This window comes from Cucurbita maxima, unplaced genomic scaffold (genome assembly GCF_002738345.1).
Source record: "Cucurbita maxima cultivar Rimu unplaced genomic scaffold, Cmax_1.0 Cma_Scf00006, whole genome shotgun sequence".
In the NCBI taxonomy this organism is placed as follows: domain Eukaryota; kingdom Viridiplantae; phylum Streptophyta; class Magnoliopsida; order Cucurbitales; family Cucurbitaceae; genus Cucurbita; species Cucurbita maxima.
In genome coordinates, this window is record NW_019272022.1 from 2,648,527 (window position 1) to 2,666,855 (window position 18,329).

General features: G+C 34.4%; 5 protein-coding genes across 7 annotated transcripts; 2 read left to right on the forward strand and 3 right to left on the reverse strand.

The window, feature by feature from the left end:
- Positions 1–727: 727 nt before the first annotated feature.
- On the reverse strand, positions 728–1,255 carry LOC111480766. Its single transcript, XM_023125935.1, has one exon. The coding sequence runs from the start codon at positions 1,253–1,255 to the stop codon at positions 728–730; it is 528 nt and encodes a 175-aa protein (XP_022981703.1).
- Positions 1,256–2,251: 996 nt separating this feature from the next.
- LOC111480943 (E3 SUMO-protein ligase MMS21) lies at positions 2,252–5,118 on the forward strand. Its single transcript, XM_023126183.1, has 7 exons — positions 2,252–2,430; positions 2,905–2,976; positions 3,195–3,305; positions 3,411–3,521; positions 3,820–3,959; positions 4,648–4,733; positions 4,815–5,118. The coding sequence occupies exons 1-7, from the start codon at positions 2,329–2,331 to the stop codon at positions 4,943–4,945; spliced, it is 753 nt and encodes a 250-aa protein (XP_022981951.1). The 5' UTR covers positions 2,252–2,328; the 3' UTR covers positions 4,946–5,118.
- Positions 5,119–5,314: 196 nt separating this feature from the next.
- LOC111480945 (ras-related protein RABA1f) lies at positions 5,315–7,218 on the reverse strand. The gene is made up of 2 exons (XM_023126184.1): positions 6,836–7,218; positions 5,315–6,112 (listed from the first exon to the last, which is right to left on the reverse strand). The coding sequence occupies exons 1-2, from the start codon at positions 7,054–7,056 to the stop codon at positions 5,680–5,682; spliced, it is 654 nt and encodes a 217-aa protein (XP_022981952.1). The 5' UTR covers positions 7,057–7,218; the 3' UTR covers positions 5,315–5,679.
- A 3,060-nt stretch (positions 7,219–10,278) lies between these two features.
- Positions 10,279–11,915, forward strand: LOC111480942 (basic leucine zipper 34-like). The gene is made up of 4 exons (XM_023126182.1): positions 10,279–10,869; positions 11,098–11,188; positions 11,266–11,392; positions 11,472–11,915. The coding sequence occupies exons 1-4, from the start codon at positions 10,304–10,306 to the stop codon at positions 11,654–11,656; spliced, it is 969 nt and encodes a 322-aa protein (XP_022981950.1). The 5' UTR covers positions 10,279–10,303; the 3' UTR covers positions 11,657–11,915.
- A 617-nt stretch (positions 11,916–12,532) lies between these two features.
- On the reverse strand, positions 12,533–16,725 carry LOC111480896 (glutamate receptor 2.5-like). Of its 3 annotated transcripts, XM_023126121.1 has the most exons (6): positions 15,545–16,725; positions 14,168–15,411; positions 13,857–13,977; positions 13,665–13,757; positions 13,171–13,568; positions 12,533–13,096 (listed from the first exon to the last, which is right to left on the reverse strand). In XM_023126121.1, exons 1-6 carry the CDS (start codon positions 15,807–15,809, stop codon positions 12,722–12,724), a joined length of 2,496 nt encoding a protein of 831 aa, XP_022981889.1. In that variant the 5' UTR covers positions 15,810–16,725; the 3' UTR covers positions 12,533–12,721. The 3 variants fall into 3 exon arrangements, with proteins under 3 accessions (XP_022981889.1, XP_022981890.1, XP_022981888.1); XM_023126122.1 differs by having other exon boundaries at positions 13,665–13,977; positions 16,511–16,725; XM_023126120.1 differs by having other exon boundaries at positions 13,665–13,977.
- Positions 16,726–18,329: the final 1,604 nt, after the last annotated feature.

Genomic DNA, 18,329 nt, shown 5'->3' on the forward strand with positions numbered 1-18,329 from the left:
CAACTTGTGTTTGCCTTGTATGTATTCATTCGAATTTGACCAATATTGAAAGATTTGCATTCAAAATGGATAGCTCTTTTGGTTCTTTATTGATCTCTATCCTCTTTATATTTGACCGTTTTCAGTGATTTCTTTCCACCCTCTATGGTGCTTGCATTCTATTCAATAAAATACTTTTATTGTAATAAAATGTGGGCAAATGTATGTTTAAAAAATACGTATAAAATTTTAAAGGTCGCATTAACCATCTCTCCGTTTTTGCTTTTAGAATAAACTCAAGTAAATACATGTGTTTATCTCTAACATTTGAGTGTTTTTAAATTTAGTCCTTTCGTTTTAAAGCTATTCAGGACCAGCGTCTTCACTAACACACCCTAATAAGGTGAATTGTGAAACCTCTTATTGATTGGAGAAAGAGAATGAAACATTTTTTTATAAGAGTGTGGAAAACTCTCCCTAGTAGACGTGTTCTAAAATCATGAGGTTGACGACAATACCAAAGGAAACAATACGTGCTCACAATGGGTTCAGGTTGTTACAAATGGTATATGAGCTAGATTCTGAGCCGTGTGTCAATGAGAACGATAACTTTCAAAGGGGTGAGAACAAAATATGAAGTGTGGAAATATCTCAATATTAAATACATTTTATAATAGTGATTTCTTGAGCTAAATCGACTATATCTAGTGGCAATGAGAAATTTAAATATTTAAAAATACAAGAAATATTAAATGTTATTCAATATCCCCAAAACAATCCGGCAGCTCTGGACGGCCGCCACCGTCCCCGCCAAAACCTCCGACGGCACCGGGACTGAAGGGTTTTTATCGAACCCAGCCAAGCAGCTATTGACATTCCTAATCGAAATCTCCACACCATTTCTGGCACGGGCATAATCTCCTTCTTCGACCGCACTTCTGATTCCTGGAAAATTGCCGGCGGCATACCCTGTGGAAAACCAGCAATCGTTCAACAGCGTCTTCACAGGGGAATTCGGCGTTCTACGGGAAATGTCGCCGATCCTCTGGGCCATTGCTCTGGTATTCCTCTCCGCACATCCGACGGCGATGACTGCGAGTCCACGCCCATTGGCAGTCCGGCTGGCGGAGTCGGAATTGAGGCAAGCAGAACAAATCACCGGCTGCTCGGTTCTGCCGCAGAGGTTTCGGATGAGGGCGGCGTCTGGTTTCGCCGGAGAGAAGGGGGCGAAGACGCTTAGGAGAAACAATGGAAGCATGGAATTGAATGGATTCATCTTCATCTTCTTCTTCTTCTTCTTCTTCTTCTTCTTGGATTCCAAATCAGTGTGTTGAAGCTTGATTCATCTTCCATTGGTATTTAAATCTGTTTTTTTTACCATTTTTATTTTATTTTATTATTTATTAATGGATCATTTCCAGTTAATTTCTGTTTCTTTTTTCCAAATAAATCCACAGTTCCCATTTACATTTGCATTTTCCTTTTTTTTATTTATTTAATTAGTTTGTTTTTTTTTCTATTTTTTCATTTAACAAATTTTTATAACCAAAAAACCACATTTTTTCATCTTTACCTTAACTTTTCTTTTCTTTTATTTATTTTTATATGATTTCAATGAAATATAAAATATAATTATACTACAAAATTCAAAATATTTCGTTAATTATTTTAGTTTTAAACTAATCCAATAATTTTTTATATTTTTTTTATTTTAGTGAGTTTATACTTTTTTTAATTAATGATTAAATTAACAAATTACAAAATTTAAATAAATTTTGAAAATATTTTTCACATCATATATTTTGCATTTAATAATTTCAAGAAAATAATATAGGAATAGGAATGAGAAGGACAAAGAGACCGAATTAATGTTTTATTGTTTTCAAATCTTTAATTTTAACACAAAAAGTAAGTTTGAGCTTGACGGAGTGTCCGAATCATCTTACTAAGGTATGTTGATTGTGACTGCATGTCAGATGTCTTAACCATGTTTGTTCAAGACATGTTGTCCATGGCCGTATATCTATTCTAAACTTTTTTTTTTAATTAATTTTCATATTAGATAGACTTTTACTATTTCTTATTAGGTAAATATAAAAGTCTACGACCGTTTATCAAAATCATGTCTGTAAGACTAAAATGCACTCTTGGGATATGACTAGTTGTCCCAACCAAAATGGTTGTTTTTGCTACCTCTATTTTTTTTTTTTTTTTTTTCTAAATTGATTTCTAAAAATTTGAACCCTTTATTTATTTATTTATTTTTGGCGAAGCGGGGATTAGCTTTTGGCGCTTAAACCAAACCATCGCCGGAGGGGTTTTACTTTCGGTAATCTCTTCTTCAACGGAATGGCGTCCACTTCCAATTCCAATTCCAATTCAACTGGCGTTTCCGAAAGAATCAAATCCGCTGCCACTATTATGAACTCTGAGAATCAATCCCTCCTTGCCGTAACTTTCTTAATACTATTCTCTTTCTTCTTTGTCTGCTTTCAATTTGTTCTTCTTTTTGTTCTACTGTTTGTGCTTTTCCGATCGACAGATTAAATTTTCTAATTTCCATGGAAATGAAGTTGCCGTTGCTAAATATATATTGTTTTTAGCTTTAAGATCTCGATTTCCTATATAGAGCGTCAGTTCTAACGCTGTATTTCCTTCACTTTGCTCTGTGAACTGTGTTTTCTTGATTTCTGAAAGCTGGAAAAACTATTGGAAGATGATCTTGTGTATTCTTTTAATGGAAAATCCCCCCGCCCAACCCGTTTTGTTCAGTTCGTGGTCCGAGAAGACGAGATAAGAATGGTGAATTAAATTTGAGGAGTGATTGAGATTATTAGGTTGAAAAGTATGTTTTGTTAGGAATTAGATGAATGATGATGGTTATCTGTTTATTTCTGTGATTGGATTTTACTGTCTTAATTTCAGGAATTACGGAAGTCGCTGATCATGATGAAGGAAATCGGGGTGGATTTGGAGAGGGACAATCAGTCGAGGATGGTATTATGAACTATTGACCTTAATTTCGAACATCAGAAATTATTGTAATTTGTTATTTTGGAAGAGAATGTTGTTAGGATAAGATATTGAAGCAACCACATATACTTTTGGTGGATTTTCTGCTTCTGTCAATTACATACAATCTAAAGATGATTGAGGATCATTGTTGTTTGGAACTCTTAACTAATGATTTACTTGGTATTTGAACATTATTTTAGGTCAAGGAGCTTGAAAATTCTGTTGTTGAGCTGTTGAGTACTTATGAAAAATGTAGCAACTTTTCATCTGCAATTCAGTCAGTTGGAAATATATATGAACCACAAGAAGAGGTGCTTGACTGCATTTTCCACTACACTCTTTTTCTTTTTTTTTTTGTTAAGTTTCATTGTGATGGTTCCTTCCTCCGTACATAATATTCTATGTTGATCATGTAGTTAACTGATTTTGAGAAACTACTTGACAATGAAGTTGCAAAAGTCAGCGAAAATTCGTCTTCAAATTTGCAGAACCATTCAATAATTCGACAGTTTAGAGAAGCTATTTGGGTATGCATCTCTTCTTTAATATGCACTAGGAAATTTTGGAATGCGTTAGTTCACTTCTATGACTTTCTACTAGTCGGGCTTTAGAACTGATTATGCATGGCAGCAACAAGAAAGTTCTCAAATCTGTGCAAATAATTATACTAATACTGTGAAAGTTCCCAACAAAAGTATATGAGAAGTAAGCAAGAGAGACTACTTTACCTGTTTGCAATTCATAAATGATTGGAAACCATCTTTTTGTTCTTCCAATTGCATTATTCTTTCCAATGCTTTAACTTATCTCCCAATATTCCGGCAGAATGTTCATCACGCAGGACAACCAATGCCTGGTGAGGAGCAGGAGGACGTTGTGATGACCAGTACTCAGTGTAATCTATTGAATGTCACTTGCCCGTTGAGTGGAAAGCCTGTCACTGAATTGGCAGAACCTGTTAGAAGGTATGTTACAACTAAACATATTTTCATGAAGGATAAAGAATTGGAACCATTTCTGTTAGCATTGAAAAAGAAGTCTGCTTTGTTAGGATGGTTGGGAGGGAGTCTCACGTTTGGCTAATTTAGAGGGAATGATCATGGATTTATAAGTAAAGAATACATCTCCATTTGTACGAGGCAAAGCAAGTCTATGAGAGCTTATGCTCAAAGTAGACAATATCATACCATTGTGGAGAGTCGTTATTCCTAACATACTTGTCTATGCACTAACAGCATGGATGTTGAAAGGGAATGGCTACATGCTTTTGCTTTATTATCTCTAGTTTCATTTTTCAAGTGGATGCCTTAAAAATGGAATGAGCTAGTCTAGCACTTGGATCTTCTTCTTTTTCAGAGCCGAGTTTCGAAATTGTTTTTTGTTCCTTAAAACAAATAATCATTTTAGGTTGTGGAAAAGATTCACTCACATGGAATGTATAGGCCTTCTTGTTTTTTCTTGGTTTTTTTTACTTTGAGTTCAACCACAGGTTGAAGAGGACGATTCTAATTTTTCATTTTTGGATCGATGATATAATGCTTATGTTTAAGCTAACTTCCATAGCCTGTTGTTATAGACAGTACGGCCAGGCCATTGTGCATTTGAACACTTCTACTAAGTCTCTTTTTTGTCTCTACTTTCTGCAATTTTCAGTACGGAATGCAAGCACGTCTACGAAAAGGTTGCCATAATGCAGTACCTAAAATCCAAGAGATCACGAGCTCAATGCCCTGTTGCTGGTATTTAAATCTACTACATTACATGTACGACATAGAATGTTTTTAGATTGCTCATCTCACTTGTCCTCTTTGTCCTTGTAGCCTGTCCTAAGATGTTGCAGCCTGAAAAAGTCATTTCTGATCCGTTCTTACCGATTGAAATTGATGAACTACGCAAAACGTCTAAGCATTCAGTGAGGATACAGGATTTCACAGAGGTTGATGCAGATTAACATCACTGGAGTAAGTTCTTTTACATATTTTGTCATTGTCTTAGTAGATTTCTTGGATAAAATGTTCTGCTTGGTAACTTTAGCTCGTTAGGATGCTCATGGTTATCTATATCCTATCTTTATGGATTGTCTCTATTTATCTGCGAACGGAGAATTGTGGCTTCATTCTCAAATAGCCATGGCCCTTTAAATTTTATAGAAGGTTCATGAAAGGTCAAAAACTAATGTAACAAAATTTGAAAAAGAAAATATACTTTTGATCGAAGGGGCGAATTCCAGTGATATTTTTTACAATTTAGCCAAATCTCTAACAAGGATGGTTTGGTTTTGGGAAAAGAGGATTACAAAAACAAAATTAAACATAATATGTAACTGAAGAAACTAAAAAATTCTGCTCCCATTTAACAACTGAACATTTAACCTACATACAACCCTCAGTTTAATAGATATCTCTACCTAGAAATCTGATACAATTCAAGACTATGGGGCATTACAAAACTTAAAACAATATAAGAGAGTGAGCTCGGACTAGGAAGTACAAGGAATTGACATTAAGAAGTGTCAATTTCAAAAGACTCCAAATATGATGAATCCAACCCTCCCAGAAGCTCAAAATGACCATAAACTAAAATGTTTGGTCGAGCAAATCCAGCAGGATTGGAAACTCAAGACAGCATTAGGAATTCATCCATTCACTCCTTTGATGATGTACCTCATATTCAAATAGTTGATGATCATGAAGAGCAGCAACCAACTTTCTTCACTGCAGAAACATCATCCTTGTTTCCAACGTTAATGGTTTGTCCTTTAGGCAATGTTGTGGCATCCTCCCCAATCTCGAGTGCTTTTCTGCAAACTACACGATAGATTTGTGTTAGCACTTCGGTAAAAGCACTCTCGACATTCAGAGACTCGAGGGCAGATGTCTCCATGAAGAAAGTGTTCTCCTTCTCTGCAAAGGCCGAGGCATCTTCAGTCGAAACAGCACGCAGATGTCGCAAGTCTGCCTTGTTACCAACTAGCATTATCACAATATTGGAATCCGTGTGATCCCTGAGTTCTTTCAACCATCTCTCAACGTTTTCGAACGTCACGTGTCGTGTTACATCATAAACAAGCAATGCACCAACGGCTCCTCGATAGTATGCACTTGTGATTGCACGGTATCTGCCAAAAAGAAGCTTATAAGATATCATTCACAATAGTTTCATACTTTGCCCTGATGGAAAACCATAACAAATGAAACAAGTGACACCAAATAATATTATTTTTCACAAGGGTCTTTTGAGGTGAACATATCATGAAATCTCTATCAGTATCACTCTATCCGGCTTTGCTAGCCATGCCAAATCTACACAAAAGATATTGCATACTACATTTTGGCACAAGCCTGATTCATTACGGTCTTATGGATTCAGTAAGTAGATACAAAAATCACATCATGAATAGTTGGGTACTCTTCTCTTGACAGATCCAGACTATTACTTAAAGAGAGAATTCAGACTACTCTAAGAAAATCGATCAAAATTCATTCACAACTCTAAAACTCGTATCAAATTCCTCGGGACTGAAGGAATCTAAGAGTTTGATCCCCAGAAACTCCAATTCCATCAGATACATAACGCGATCACCATCTCAACAAGCAAGCAATCTCTTAGAACCAATATCTGAAAGCTACTTAATTCTCAGATCCCCCAAGAACAGAAGAACACACCCAAAGCCCTATAAATCCCGCGTCCCCGTCATTCCCAACAATTCAGTGAACCATCAAAATCTCAAGTTATAATATTAGATCTCAATAAACAGACACGAATAGAATGATCAGGATCCACAGTAAGACAATGTCAGAATCCAAAAGAGTCATAGAAGTTAAAGAAGTAGTCGACGAACCTTTCTTGACCGGCGGTGTCCCAAATCTGAGCCTTGACAATCTTATCATCGACTCGAATACTCCGCGTGGCGAATTCGACGCCGATTGTGGATTTGGACTCGAGACTGAACTCATTGCGCGTAAACCTGGAGAGGAGATTGGATTTGCCCACACCCGAGTCACCGATGAGAACCACTTTGAAGAGGTAATCGTAATCGTCGTCCGTTCTATAGGCAGCCATAGTTTGCTTCTTCAGGTGGGATCGGATGACTGTGGTTGTGGTTGGAATTGAAGGGGTCTGAAAATGGATCGGGAATTGGAGCTCCAAGGCATAAGAGAAACACAGAGAGACGTTTTGAAATTGTTGAAGACGATCACTCGTAAGCGTAATCGTAACGTTTCGACCAAATCGGTAGTGATCTTCCACTTACTGTTGTTTGTAGGCTTACTAACATACTTGGACTTTTTAATCATGGGCCTGAACTTGGGCTTAAACTTGGGCTTCAGTTTGGGCTTATGTCTGGGCTTGAGCTTGGGCTCCAACAATCCTTTTTCTTTATTAAATTTCGACATCGATCTAGTTACCCCAAGAATAATTATTAAATTTAAAATGCCCTGCAACAATTTAGCTTTTTTTTCATTTATAATTTTCAAAAAAAAAATAATAATAATAATGGATATTTTTTTTAACCTATTTTAAGAGTTTTGAAACATCTGGTATAACCCTAAGACTTTTCCTCGAGGTTTTTAAATTAGTCTATTATAGAAAAGTTTTCACACAGCCCAAGCCTAACGCTATAAGATATTGTTTTCTTTAGGCTTTCTCAAGTCCTAAAGTCACCGCTAGTAACTCCCTTTTGGGCTTTCCTTCTCAAACTTCCATTAAAGGTTTTAAAAACGCGTTTTCTAGGGAGTGATTTCCACACCCTTATAAACAATGTTTGTTTTCTCTTCAACCAACGATCTCAATATTTTTCATTAAAAATTTAACGATAAGAGTATTTTTGTAATTTTTAAAATTTTAAGACTATTATTGGAATAAAATCTATATTTTAATTCTACGTGGAAAATCGATTAATAAAGAGTATATAAAAATATAAAAATATAAATTCTCCTATAAAAAGTATCGTTCACATGATTATGTCCACACAATAAAGTTTTAAAAAAAAATTAATAAAGAAAAACACATAATTGGGTGGTTGGTGTTCCCACGTGGCAATAATTGCGGTGTGGTTCACATCGCTGCTTTCCCGTACTGTACTGTTATATTATTATTGGGATCCCAAAATTAAAATAAAATAAATATTTGTTAGTGCCTAAAATTGGGTAAATATTCTTAATTATAAAAAAATATTGTTGTGGCTTCTAATCTGTAAAGTCTCTGCACATGCTTCCCACCTATAATAGAGTTGTTCTTAGGATAATAATTCCTACTTACCTTGGGATTAACAAAATCTAATTTAATTATTCAAATTCACACCTCGGTTAAACCCGAGTGTCAAACCAAAATACCCAACAAACATTAGCTCTCCCTGAAAAGGAGGTGATTCAATCGCACCTTCCAGTACGGCTACCTTGTTACGACTTCACTCCAGTCACTACCCCTGCCTTCGACATCCCCCTCCTTACAGTTAAGGTAACGTCTTCAAGTATGGCCAGCTCCCATAGCGTGATGGGCGGTGTGTACCGAACCCGGAAATTGAATTTTTTTATGATTTAGGATTAAATAATTTTGGTTAATTAGATTATCCAATCATATCAACCTAGCTATTTGTGGTTTGTTTTCTACTTCTATAAGGTAAATATAAAATTGAAAATTTTAAAATTTTATTAGATATAAAATTTAATTTTATATTTTTCAAAAAAAATTAAATATGTCACTTGAGATTTTAAAATTTTAATGATCAAATAAACAAAAATTTAAAAATTACTAAATAATATTAAATGTTAGTTTATGTATCAAAGACTTTAAATTTAAATGTATATTATATATGTATCTTTGGTCCCTAATCATTCGAGTTTATTAAATAATTAATAATGAATATAAATAGTATTTTCTAAACTAATTAATTCTTCGAGATATAATTTTTTTTCATCAAAATAGTTTCATTAAATAATTATATCGTAAATATATATATATAATAATAATAATAATTGGTTTTAATCAACTTATAATAATTTTATGAAAAACAACCGAGAATTGAACCAAAAATTTTTATTTCTTTAATTCAACTCAACTCAAACGAGTTCGAATAAAAAAAAAAAGCTATTAATTTTACGACGATCATATTTAGAAAGTAAAGAGAGAGACAGCCATGTGAGTATGAGTTGGGGACAAAGCATAGGAGGACAGTTCACATGGGGAGTAGAAGGAGAGGACATCATCATTTTAGTCATAATTTCCAAATTATTTTAAGTTTAATTTGAAATTTCAATTAAAAAAACACTCATTAAATTAAATATTAACGAAACAAGAAAGTAACTCAAAGGATAATCTCCAGATAGGCAATAGTGTAGTGTGCATGTGATGATTAATGAGAGATACCGAACAATTTTGGGTACCAACTCAATATTAATTCATATTATTTTAAGAATCGAATTCAATAACCTCGTATTCCTCTTCAATCATTCTACGTGTATCAAATCTAAGCAGATATATACTATTATCATCATAAAAGTATGAGAATTTTTGTAATACAACATACAGTGAGATTAAAATCTTCGATTTTAAAGAAATGGCCGAACTATGTTCACTTTATCTCAAAAATTAGAATGTCAATTAGTGTTAAACTATGTTCACCTCATCTAAAAAATTTAGAATTTTAACGTGTAACAGCTCAAACCCACCGTCGTCTGTTTTAGTCTGTTACGTATCGTCATTAGCCTCATAATTTTAAAATATGTCTACTAGGAGAAATTTACATACCCTTATAAAAAATGTTTTGTTTTCTCTCTTTACACAGAGAGGGATACCCATTGGGATTGGGACGTGGTGTGTGATGAATATATTTTAATTTTTATATTTATTATAGAATTTTGATATTAAATAAAATAAATAAAAATGGCCAAAGTTGCATTAACCCCTCCCTCCACACAGCTGTTGCTAGCTGTCCCTAATCCCACCCCATGTGACCCACTTTCCTTCTTCCTATACCTTTGGGGCTCTTGAATTATATGAAAGTGAAATTTCAATTTATAAAAAAATAAAATATTATTCCGATATAGTTATTTACGAAAACGGTCGCAACGTATATGTCGATCTTGCACAATTAGGAGTAAGAAAGCTCGTACATTTTTAATCAACGTCAACAATTACTAAAAGATAACAATATTGTAACAAACGTGGGTGTGAATTATTAAGAGACTATAACCTCTGATCGACCTCATTAGTGATCATCTAAAGACGAGATTCTAACAAACCACACCGTTTTGATTATATCATTATAAACCCATACTCCTCACCCATTTTGAGTGTCCAAAATTCCCTTATGGCACAATTGCCCCCAAAAATACCCTCTTTCCCTCAAAATTGGCCTACAATGCATAATTTATCTCATTCCCTTCCGCCGCCGCCATCCTCCGCCGCTTCCCACCATAACCCTTCATGGGTTGACGACTTTCTCGACTTCTCCACTGCCCGCCGTGGCCTTCACCGGAGATCCATTAGCGACTCCATTGCTTTTCTCGAAACCCCATTTTCTGATGAATGTCGTAACTCCTCCTCCTCCTCCTCCTCCTCCACTGTTGCCGTCGCCGTACAGCATGCTACTCCGACGTTTGACCGGCTTGACGACGACCAGCTTATGTCGATGTTTTCCGATGACATTTCCGTGGCGGTTCCAGCGTCGTCAAACCCTTCGTCCTCCTCCGACCAGAATAGTAATAACGTTGAAAAGACGACGACAGTGCCGTCGGAACCTCCGCCGCCGCATCAATTAAAGAATGAACCGGGTGAGGTCGAAAGCTCCTCTTGCCAATTAGAGCAGCAATCTGAACCTCCGCCGCCGTCTTCCGCCGGCGGTGATAACACCATTGATCCCAAACGAGTTAAGAGGTAATTAATCACATGAACGCATCTCAAAATCAATTTTTTTAAAATTTAATTTCAAATTTGTATCTAAACATAAATAATATAAAATCAACCACAAATACCCATAACACATGAACTGATATAGCTACAAAAGATGTCAACTTTATGGTATAATCAGTGCATGAATGACCCCACGTCATAAATAACGTAACTATATTAACGATTGATGGGTGGGTTTTTCTTGGGTGTTAGAATTTTAGCAAATCGACAATCAGCACAAAGGTCGAGAGTCAGGAAATTACAATACATTTGTGATCTGGAGAGAAGTGTAACGACATTACAGGTATGGATTATTTAAATTCTTCTCTTTAATTTTCTTTTTGTAAAAATTTATTTTAATATTTGTGATTGTGATTTTAGACAGAAGTTTCAGCATTGTCCCCAAGAGTGGCGTTTTTGGATCATCAAAGATTGATTCTTAATGTTGATAATAGTGCTCTTAAACAGAGAATTGCAGCTTTGGCTCAAGATAAGATTTTCAAAGATGGTAATTTGTTATTATTTTTGGTAATTTAATTAGAGAAAAATGTTAATTAATGAATGATAAATTGTGTTTATTTTTTCAGCTCATCAAGAGGCATTAAGGAAGGAAATAGAGAGATTAAGGCAAGTTTATCATCAACAAAGTTTGAACAAAATGGGAAGCAAGCAAAATCAGAATGGGGCGGCGCCGCCGTCTTCAGGGAAAGAAGCTCCGCCGCGAATGGCTGAGACGGAGACGGAGACGGAGACGGAGCTGGCTGTAAGTTGAATTAACAAAATGGACTTCCTTCACGTGATTTGCTTCCAATTCTCACTTGGGATGTTTTGCGGTGGGGTCCACTTGACAGTTTGATAATCAACGGTCAACGTGTTGACACGTGGGTGGGATTGGTTTAGGAGGGTGCTGATGAAAACAAAAACAATTTCTTTTTCTTTTTCTTTTTTTTTAAAGATTATTGGGTTTTTTTTTTAAGGGTGGATTTATTAATTGGATTAATTAAATGCTTTTCTTCTCTAGCTTCTCCAAATCATGTGAAGAGATGTTTTTTTTTTCTTCCCATTTTTCTATTCTAAAAAAAAATATTAATATATTAATATATTAAATTAAGCCATATTTATTTTATTATAATCAAAATCAATCGAAATATATATATATATATATATATATATATATATATAATATTTTGTAGGTGTGAATATTAAATGTGAGATGTAAATGTTCGAAATAATAAATATTTATATTTATTTGGGAGTAAACTATATATAATTTGGAGTTAATTGAAGAAATGTATATCAGACCAAACCCACCACTTAAGCTTTCCTTCAAGTTTTTAAAACGTGTCCATTAGGGATAGATTTTCAAAACCCTTATAAGGAAGGTTTCGTTCTCCTTTCTAACTGATGTAGGATCTCACAATCCGATCTCCTTGGGGACCCAATATCCTCACTGGCACACCATCCAATGTCTGACTTTGATACCATTTAGAGTAAAATAAAACATCCCTTAACTTATGGGTGTGAAAACCTCTCTTTAACTAATACCTTGAGAAAAATCTTGAAAGAAAAAGCCTAAAAAAACAATATATATTGGCGTGGACTTGGGCTGTTACACTACCCGCTACCGGCTCATATTGAGACCCTGGTGTTGGGAAAGGCACAGAGGAAACATTCAATTGAGGAGAAACCACATGTTATTTGGATCAAACACATAATTTTTACTAGAGCTCCCTCATCTGTGTGATGGAGTTCAGTCTTCTTCTGATCTCCATTACAAAGATGGGGGAGCTCTAGAACTACCAACACTTCAAGTTACATGGAAGCTAAATACAGTTCTCTAGACTTGAATTCCCATGTTATTTAAGATGGTTCGAGACTCATCCCTTCTCAGTCGCAAAAATCGAGTTCTGTTGATTCCCCAGTGTCTCACTACAGCTACCATTAATCTCCAAACATTGTTTCGCTGAAGATTCGAGTTACGAGCATTGAAGGAGTACAAGGCGAGTGCTATTGTTGATACTCCTGCACTCAACAAAAACAGAAAAAAGAAGCTATTGGGACTGAGGCTTGTAATTCTATCTTTCCCTTCCCCTTCCTCACATTTCACATTAGCAATCATGCTGTCCTCCAGCTCTCTATACTTCCCAGTTTCAGATACCTTAAGCAATGCTTCGTCGATATATGGTAACAACAGAGAGCCTCTCGGAAACGCCTGCAGGGCATCAAGAAGCAGGGATGAAAACATATTTAGAATGAAGAGTTTTAAATGCAACAAGATGATCTTACAAATCCAAATCCTCCAACTTTGTAGGTCGGCCCAGCAATCTTGAACTCCCGGCAATATCTTGCAAGGAATAGTTTTGCAAAGGGAACTTCAAGAAAAGTAGCTGCTATCTCTTGATTTCTGAGAGCGTCAGCTAAACCCTCATGGGTAGAGTAGTTTCTTATGGTTTCTGTAGGAAAGTGTAAAACTTGCTCCAAATATCCTTTGACAAAGGATCCTCTGCCGTATCCCACAAATGCATTCATTCTATGGAGAGTTTCAATATCCGATATAGTCGGTTCGAGCTTTTGAATAGTGAGCATGCTAGTAAGATTGGCGGTGTATATCTGAGTTATCACGAGTGCTACAAATAACCAAACCATCATGGTCATCCTCGACAAGTTACTGTGCAGCCTGTTACCTTTAACCAAACAAATAAGCCAATATCAATGGTGAATTTCCCCTCCTTCCAATTGCAAAAACGGCAAAACCATAATTAATGAACTGTTTTGGTTACCATGCAAGGAGAAGAGAGTGGTGAAGGAAGAGTAGAGTATGGTTCCAGCATGATTAAACATCGAACCTTCAGGTTCAGGACCATGATTTCGTTCTATGAACCAAACAACAAAGCCATTATACACGTTTACCACAGCAATTATGATCCACAAGGTCACTGTAAAGGGCTTTGTGAAAAACAATGCTCTATTACTTCTATTTTTTGTGGTAGGAACAATCATCACAAGTCCTGCTTCAGTGTAAGGATGTGTAAATTCTGCATGTTCGTAACGCGTTGATACTATTGCTATGTCACCTACTGCTGCATCGAATTCCTTAATAGACAGGCATAACAAAAAATAAGTTGTTGGATCTTTCCATGAGATATCAGTGTTAGCTTTGTTACCCAACTTAAACAGATGTATCTTCAGACAAAAGTTCTGATCATATGAGATTTCAGTATATGCTTATGACAGATTCGAAAGGGAACTCTTATATTAAGAATATGTGAAATTTTGTTCTTACCTTCAAATAGATTTTCTTCACTAAATCATCATACGTTCCATTGTAAGCGAAAAACTCGTGTGGCAGAGGGAAGTGCAGATGGTCTAAGGTTGCTTTAAACAAATCGATTGCAAGTCCATTGAAGGATAAATTGTTTCCTGTTTGATCTCCTTCCACATTTACATACTGCTTGAACATGGGACTAGTTGGCACACCAATTCTCAACTCATTGGCATCTGTCGGTACAGCCCATCCCCTTGGAGTATCTGTAGATCCACCTGGCCAAAACACTTGACCAAGATCCTTCATTGACAAGTTAGCAGACGAACTTCCCCCCAATTCTCGTGCGAAGCCTAATTCGTCAGACCAGAAGCCTAAGTCCCTATAACTTCTCCCCACAACATTGACGATCTGAAAAGTATGGGCTGGGGCTAATTTTCTGTCCTTAAACTGAACCTTTCCTCCCAATCCTTGAAAATCAGTGAGCTTGATTGATTCCAACAAGTGATGACCTGTTTCTCGGGTTTCACTCATTGCCATAGCTGCTGTTCTTGTGGCATCATAAGCCTGTACCGCAAAAATACTAGGCTCGTGGTTGTACTCGTCAGAATGCTCTAATCTAAACCTTCTACAGAACTGAATATAAAAATTATGAAATAGAGGGTTGATTTCCGGGAAATACCTCTTGACTCCAATAACTCCTTGCAGTGAAGAACTGGTAGGAGCATTCATAGAATGTGCAAGGCTTGTGAAAGAATCAGTAGTGATCCAAACATAACCCTTTCCCAACATTTCCATGTCTTTTGCAGTCTGAAATAGATGCAATGCCAACTTGAAAGACATATGAACTACAAAAACTCTACTTGGCCCTCGTCTTAGCCTCTCAAGTTCAGTGGATAGTAAATTAGAATCAAAATGGGGGAGACCAACAAATTCACTTATTTCAGCTCCTACATCTTTGAGAGCATGCTCAAGGTAAGGAAATATGTCCACGGTCGAGAAATCTCCTTCTTCATATATAACATTAACCAGATGCCAATCCCACGAACCAATAATAGCAGCTATGGCCTTCATTTGATTCAACTGGGATGGAGAAGCTTGGATCACAAAATCCAACCTCTCAGTTGCCCACTTTGGCATGTCATTAGCCAACGCCAGTATCGGTATCTGATTCTTATTTCCAACCTTGGCAACTACAAAAACAGCTTCCCAGGTTTGTGGCCCTATAAGAACCTGAACTCGTTGCCTACTGATCAGATCTTCAGCTGCAAATTCAATAGTTTATTTATATTGTGTTTATGACAAACACTGTTAGATGCATAAAAAGAAGCTGGTTTAATCTAGAACTTAATGAACAAAACAGGTCTTTTTCTACTAAAAAACAGCTCAAACTCTTACCTGCAAGAGCTGCCTGATAGGGATTACTTTTGGAGTCTGTGACGACAAGACTGAAATTTTGATCGTTCGAGTTAAAACTCTCTATAGCCATCCGCATGGCTAAACTCTGTTCTTTACCAATCCTAGAACTACAGTCTACAATGGCCCCTATTCTGCCCTTTCCACCACCAATCATTTTTGAGCCCACATTTCTTTGAGTTCCATGCTTTCCAGCAACTATTAGAGAAAACAACAAGAAAGAAAACAGAAAGGACAACTTTCCCATTTTCCAGAAGAGGTAAAAGCCAAAGGCTTAGCCCTCCATTATATTTGCCCCATGGAACTCATTTTCTTTACAATTTACTTGTTGACTACGGTATGCCATTTCTTTTCTTGCTCTACTTTTGAGTCGAATAGTCCCAAATCACTACGAAATTTACAGATTTCATGTGCGTGGAAATTAACACGAACCATTTGCTTTCTTAGAGTTATGACTCGGTATATAATAACCAAAGAACTCGACCCCCAACTCTAAATCCCAACAACCATGGTCACACATTGATTATCTAACAAAATTTGACATTCTATTTACAAGTGCTCAGACTGAAATTCATAATACGGACAACCAAGAGAAATTTCCAAATTCTTTACGAATGTAAACATATATCAGTAGACATCCATTGCTATTTATACAAATCATGTCATTCCAACATCCTCAAACAACTCAATGAACATGAACAAATTGGAAAAACGTGGAAGAAATTAGGTTTAAATCCTAGTCCCAGATGTTCTTTATCATCCATAATCACTTTTTGAAACCCCCAATTTCCGATTCCATCGACATTGATGTAAGATAGATTTTGGGGGGAAATGAATGGAAGATTCAAAGTTGAAATGTGAAATAGAATAAAAAATTAATTAGCAGAAGACTATTTCTGGGGAATTTGAGAGGGACGTGTTCGTATATTCATTGTGTAGTATTCAAACCTGCAGAAGCGACCACAAATGAATACCGCGTCTGTTATGGATCGCTTTCAAGCCCACCGTCTTCTGAATTTCTTGAATGTGCACAGGAATTTTCCTGGATTCTTGCTTGGATTCCCAGAAAATTGGGGCAAAATCTCTCCGGAATTTCCCTCCATCCTTGCGAAGCTTAATACTTAATTCGCCAACCTCCCCATGGACCAAATACCATCTTCCAAAGCAATGTGAAAATTTTAAGTGATTTTATATCCATAAGTTTTTTTTTACTAAATTAATATTCAAAATATCAAAAAATATCAATAATTCTCTTAAAAAAAAATTAAAATTCAAACATATCATTAATATTAATTTTAGATATAAACTTTAGTACTTTATTTTTTATAAAAAAAAAATAATCATTAATATTTATAAAAAAATTTAAATTTACAATATCTTTACCCTTTTTTAAAATATATGTTTAAATTTCTTTAAAAACTTCAAAAAAAAAATGTATATAAAGTTTGTTGAAGTAAATTTTTTTAACTTTAAAATAAAATAAAATTTTTAAAGATAATTTATAAGATATAGATAGACCGTTTATGATTTGTTAAGAATGAGAAATACAAAGAGAATTGAATCGAAGTGTGTTCTCATTAATATTTATAAACTTTAAAAATATACTACCAACTAATACTTATCAATAAGAAAATATAAACTAATTAAATATTGAAAATAAAATAAAATATACTATAAATTAAAGAATAAAAAAAAGATATATTCCATAAATAATATATTTTTCAAATATTATATATCTCAACACGATAATAAATACTTTATTTTGTAAAAGTTAAATTTATTAATATGCTACTCTTAAAATTTGAATATTTTTTATACATGAATATTAAAATAATAATAATAAAAAAAAAAATATAATACTAAAGTTTCTCTTTAAAATTAACTATTTTTAAAGCTTTTTAAAAAGTTTAAAATATTTTTGAGATAATAGATAATTGATAAAAAAAAAAATTAAAATTGAATAACTCAATTTATAAAACTAAATGATTTATAAAAATATATGTATTTTTTATTATAATAATTAATAATTGACAAATTATCGAATAATTCAACCAACAAAACATCTTTAAACATTTTTTTAAAGCTGGTAATTAGTACGTAAGTTCCTCGTACTTCTCAAGGCCAAATCAAAATTTTATAAGTAAAAAAATATATATATTATTTCTAACCCAATTGATAACATATAATATAAAATAAAATTCTTACCATCAAAACCCATCTAATATAAATATGAAATTATTCACTCACGTTTACATTTTAATTAATGCTTTGAATTTACCGTTTGTGTCTATATTTCATTACATTAAACATTGTTCAAACAGTCGTTTTTGCCGTTTGTCTAACGATGTTGTTATCATTCACCGATTATTGATCCTTAACTTATATGTTTTTATTTCAAAAATTAATCTTAAAAATTAATAACAAATTTAGAAGTCGGGGAGTCATATCCAATAAAATATTATGTATCCTTGTTATATAGAAATAGTTTTTTATATTAATAATTAATATATTTTAATATTGAATTATTTAAACAACAAATTTGAAGTTTTAAATACGATTTCGAATACATTATAAAGTTTATAATAGACTTTTAAATTAAAAAAATAATTAACACAAATCTAATATATATATTCAAAAACACTTTTTTAAGCTTCTAGATTAAATTTTTAATAAATCAATTAAGTTTGTTTAATAAGTGGGAAAAATAAATTTTTAAAATACTTTTTTATTCATTACATTAAGTAAATTAAATAATTCATATTATTAT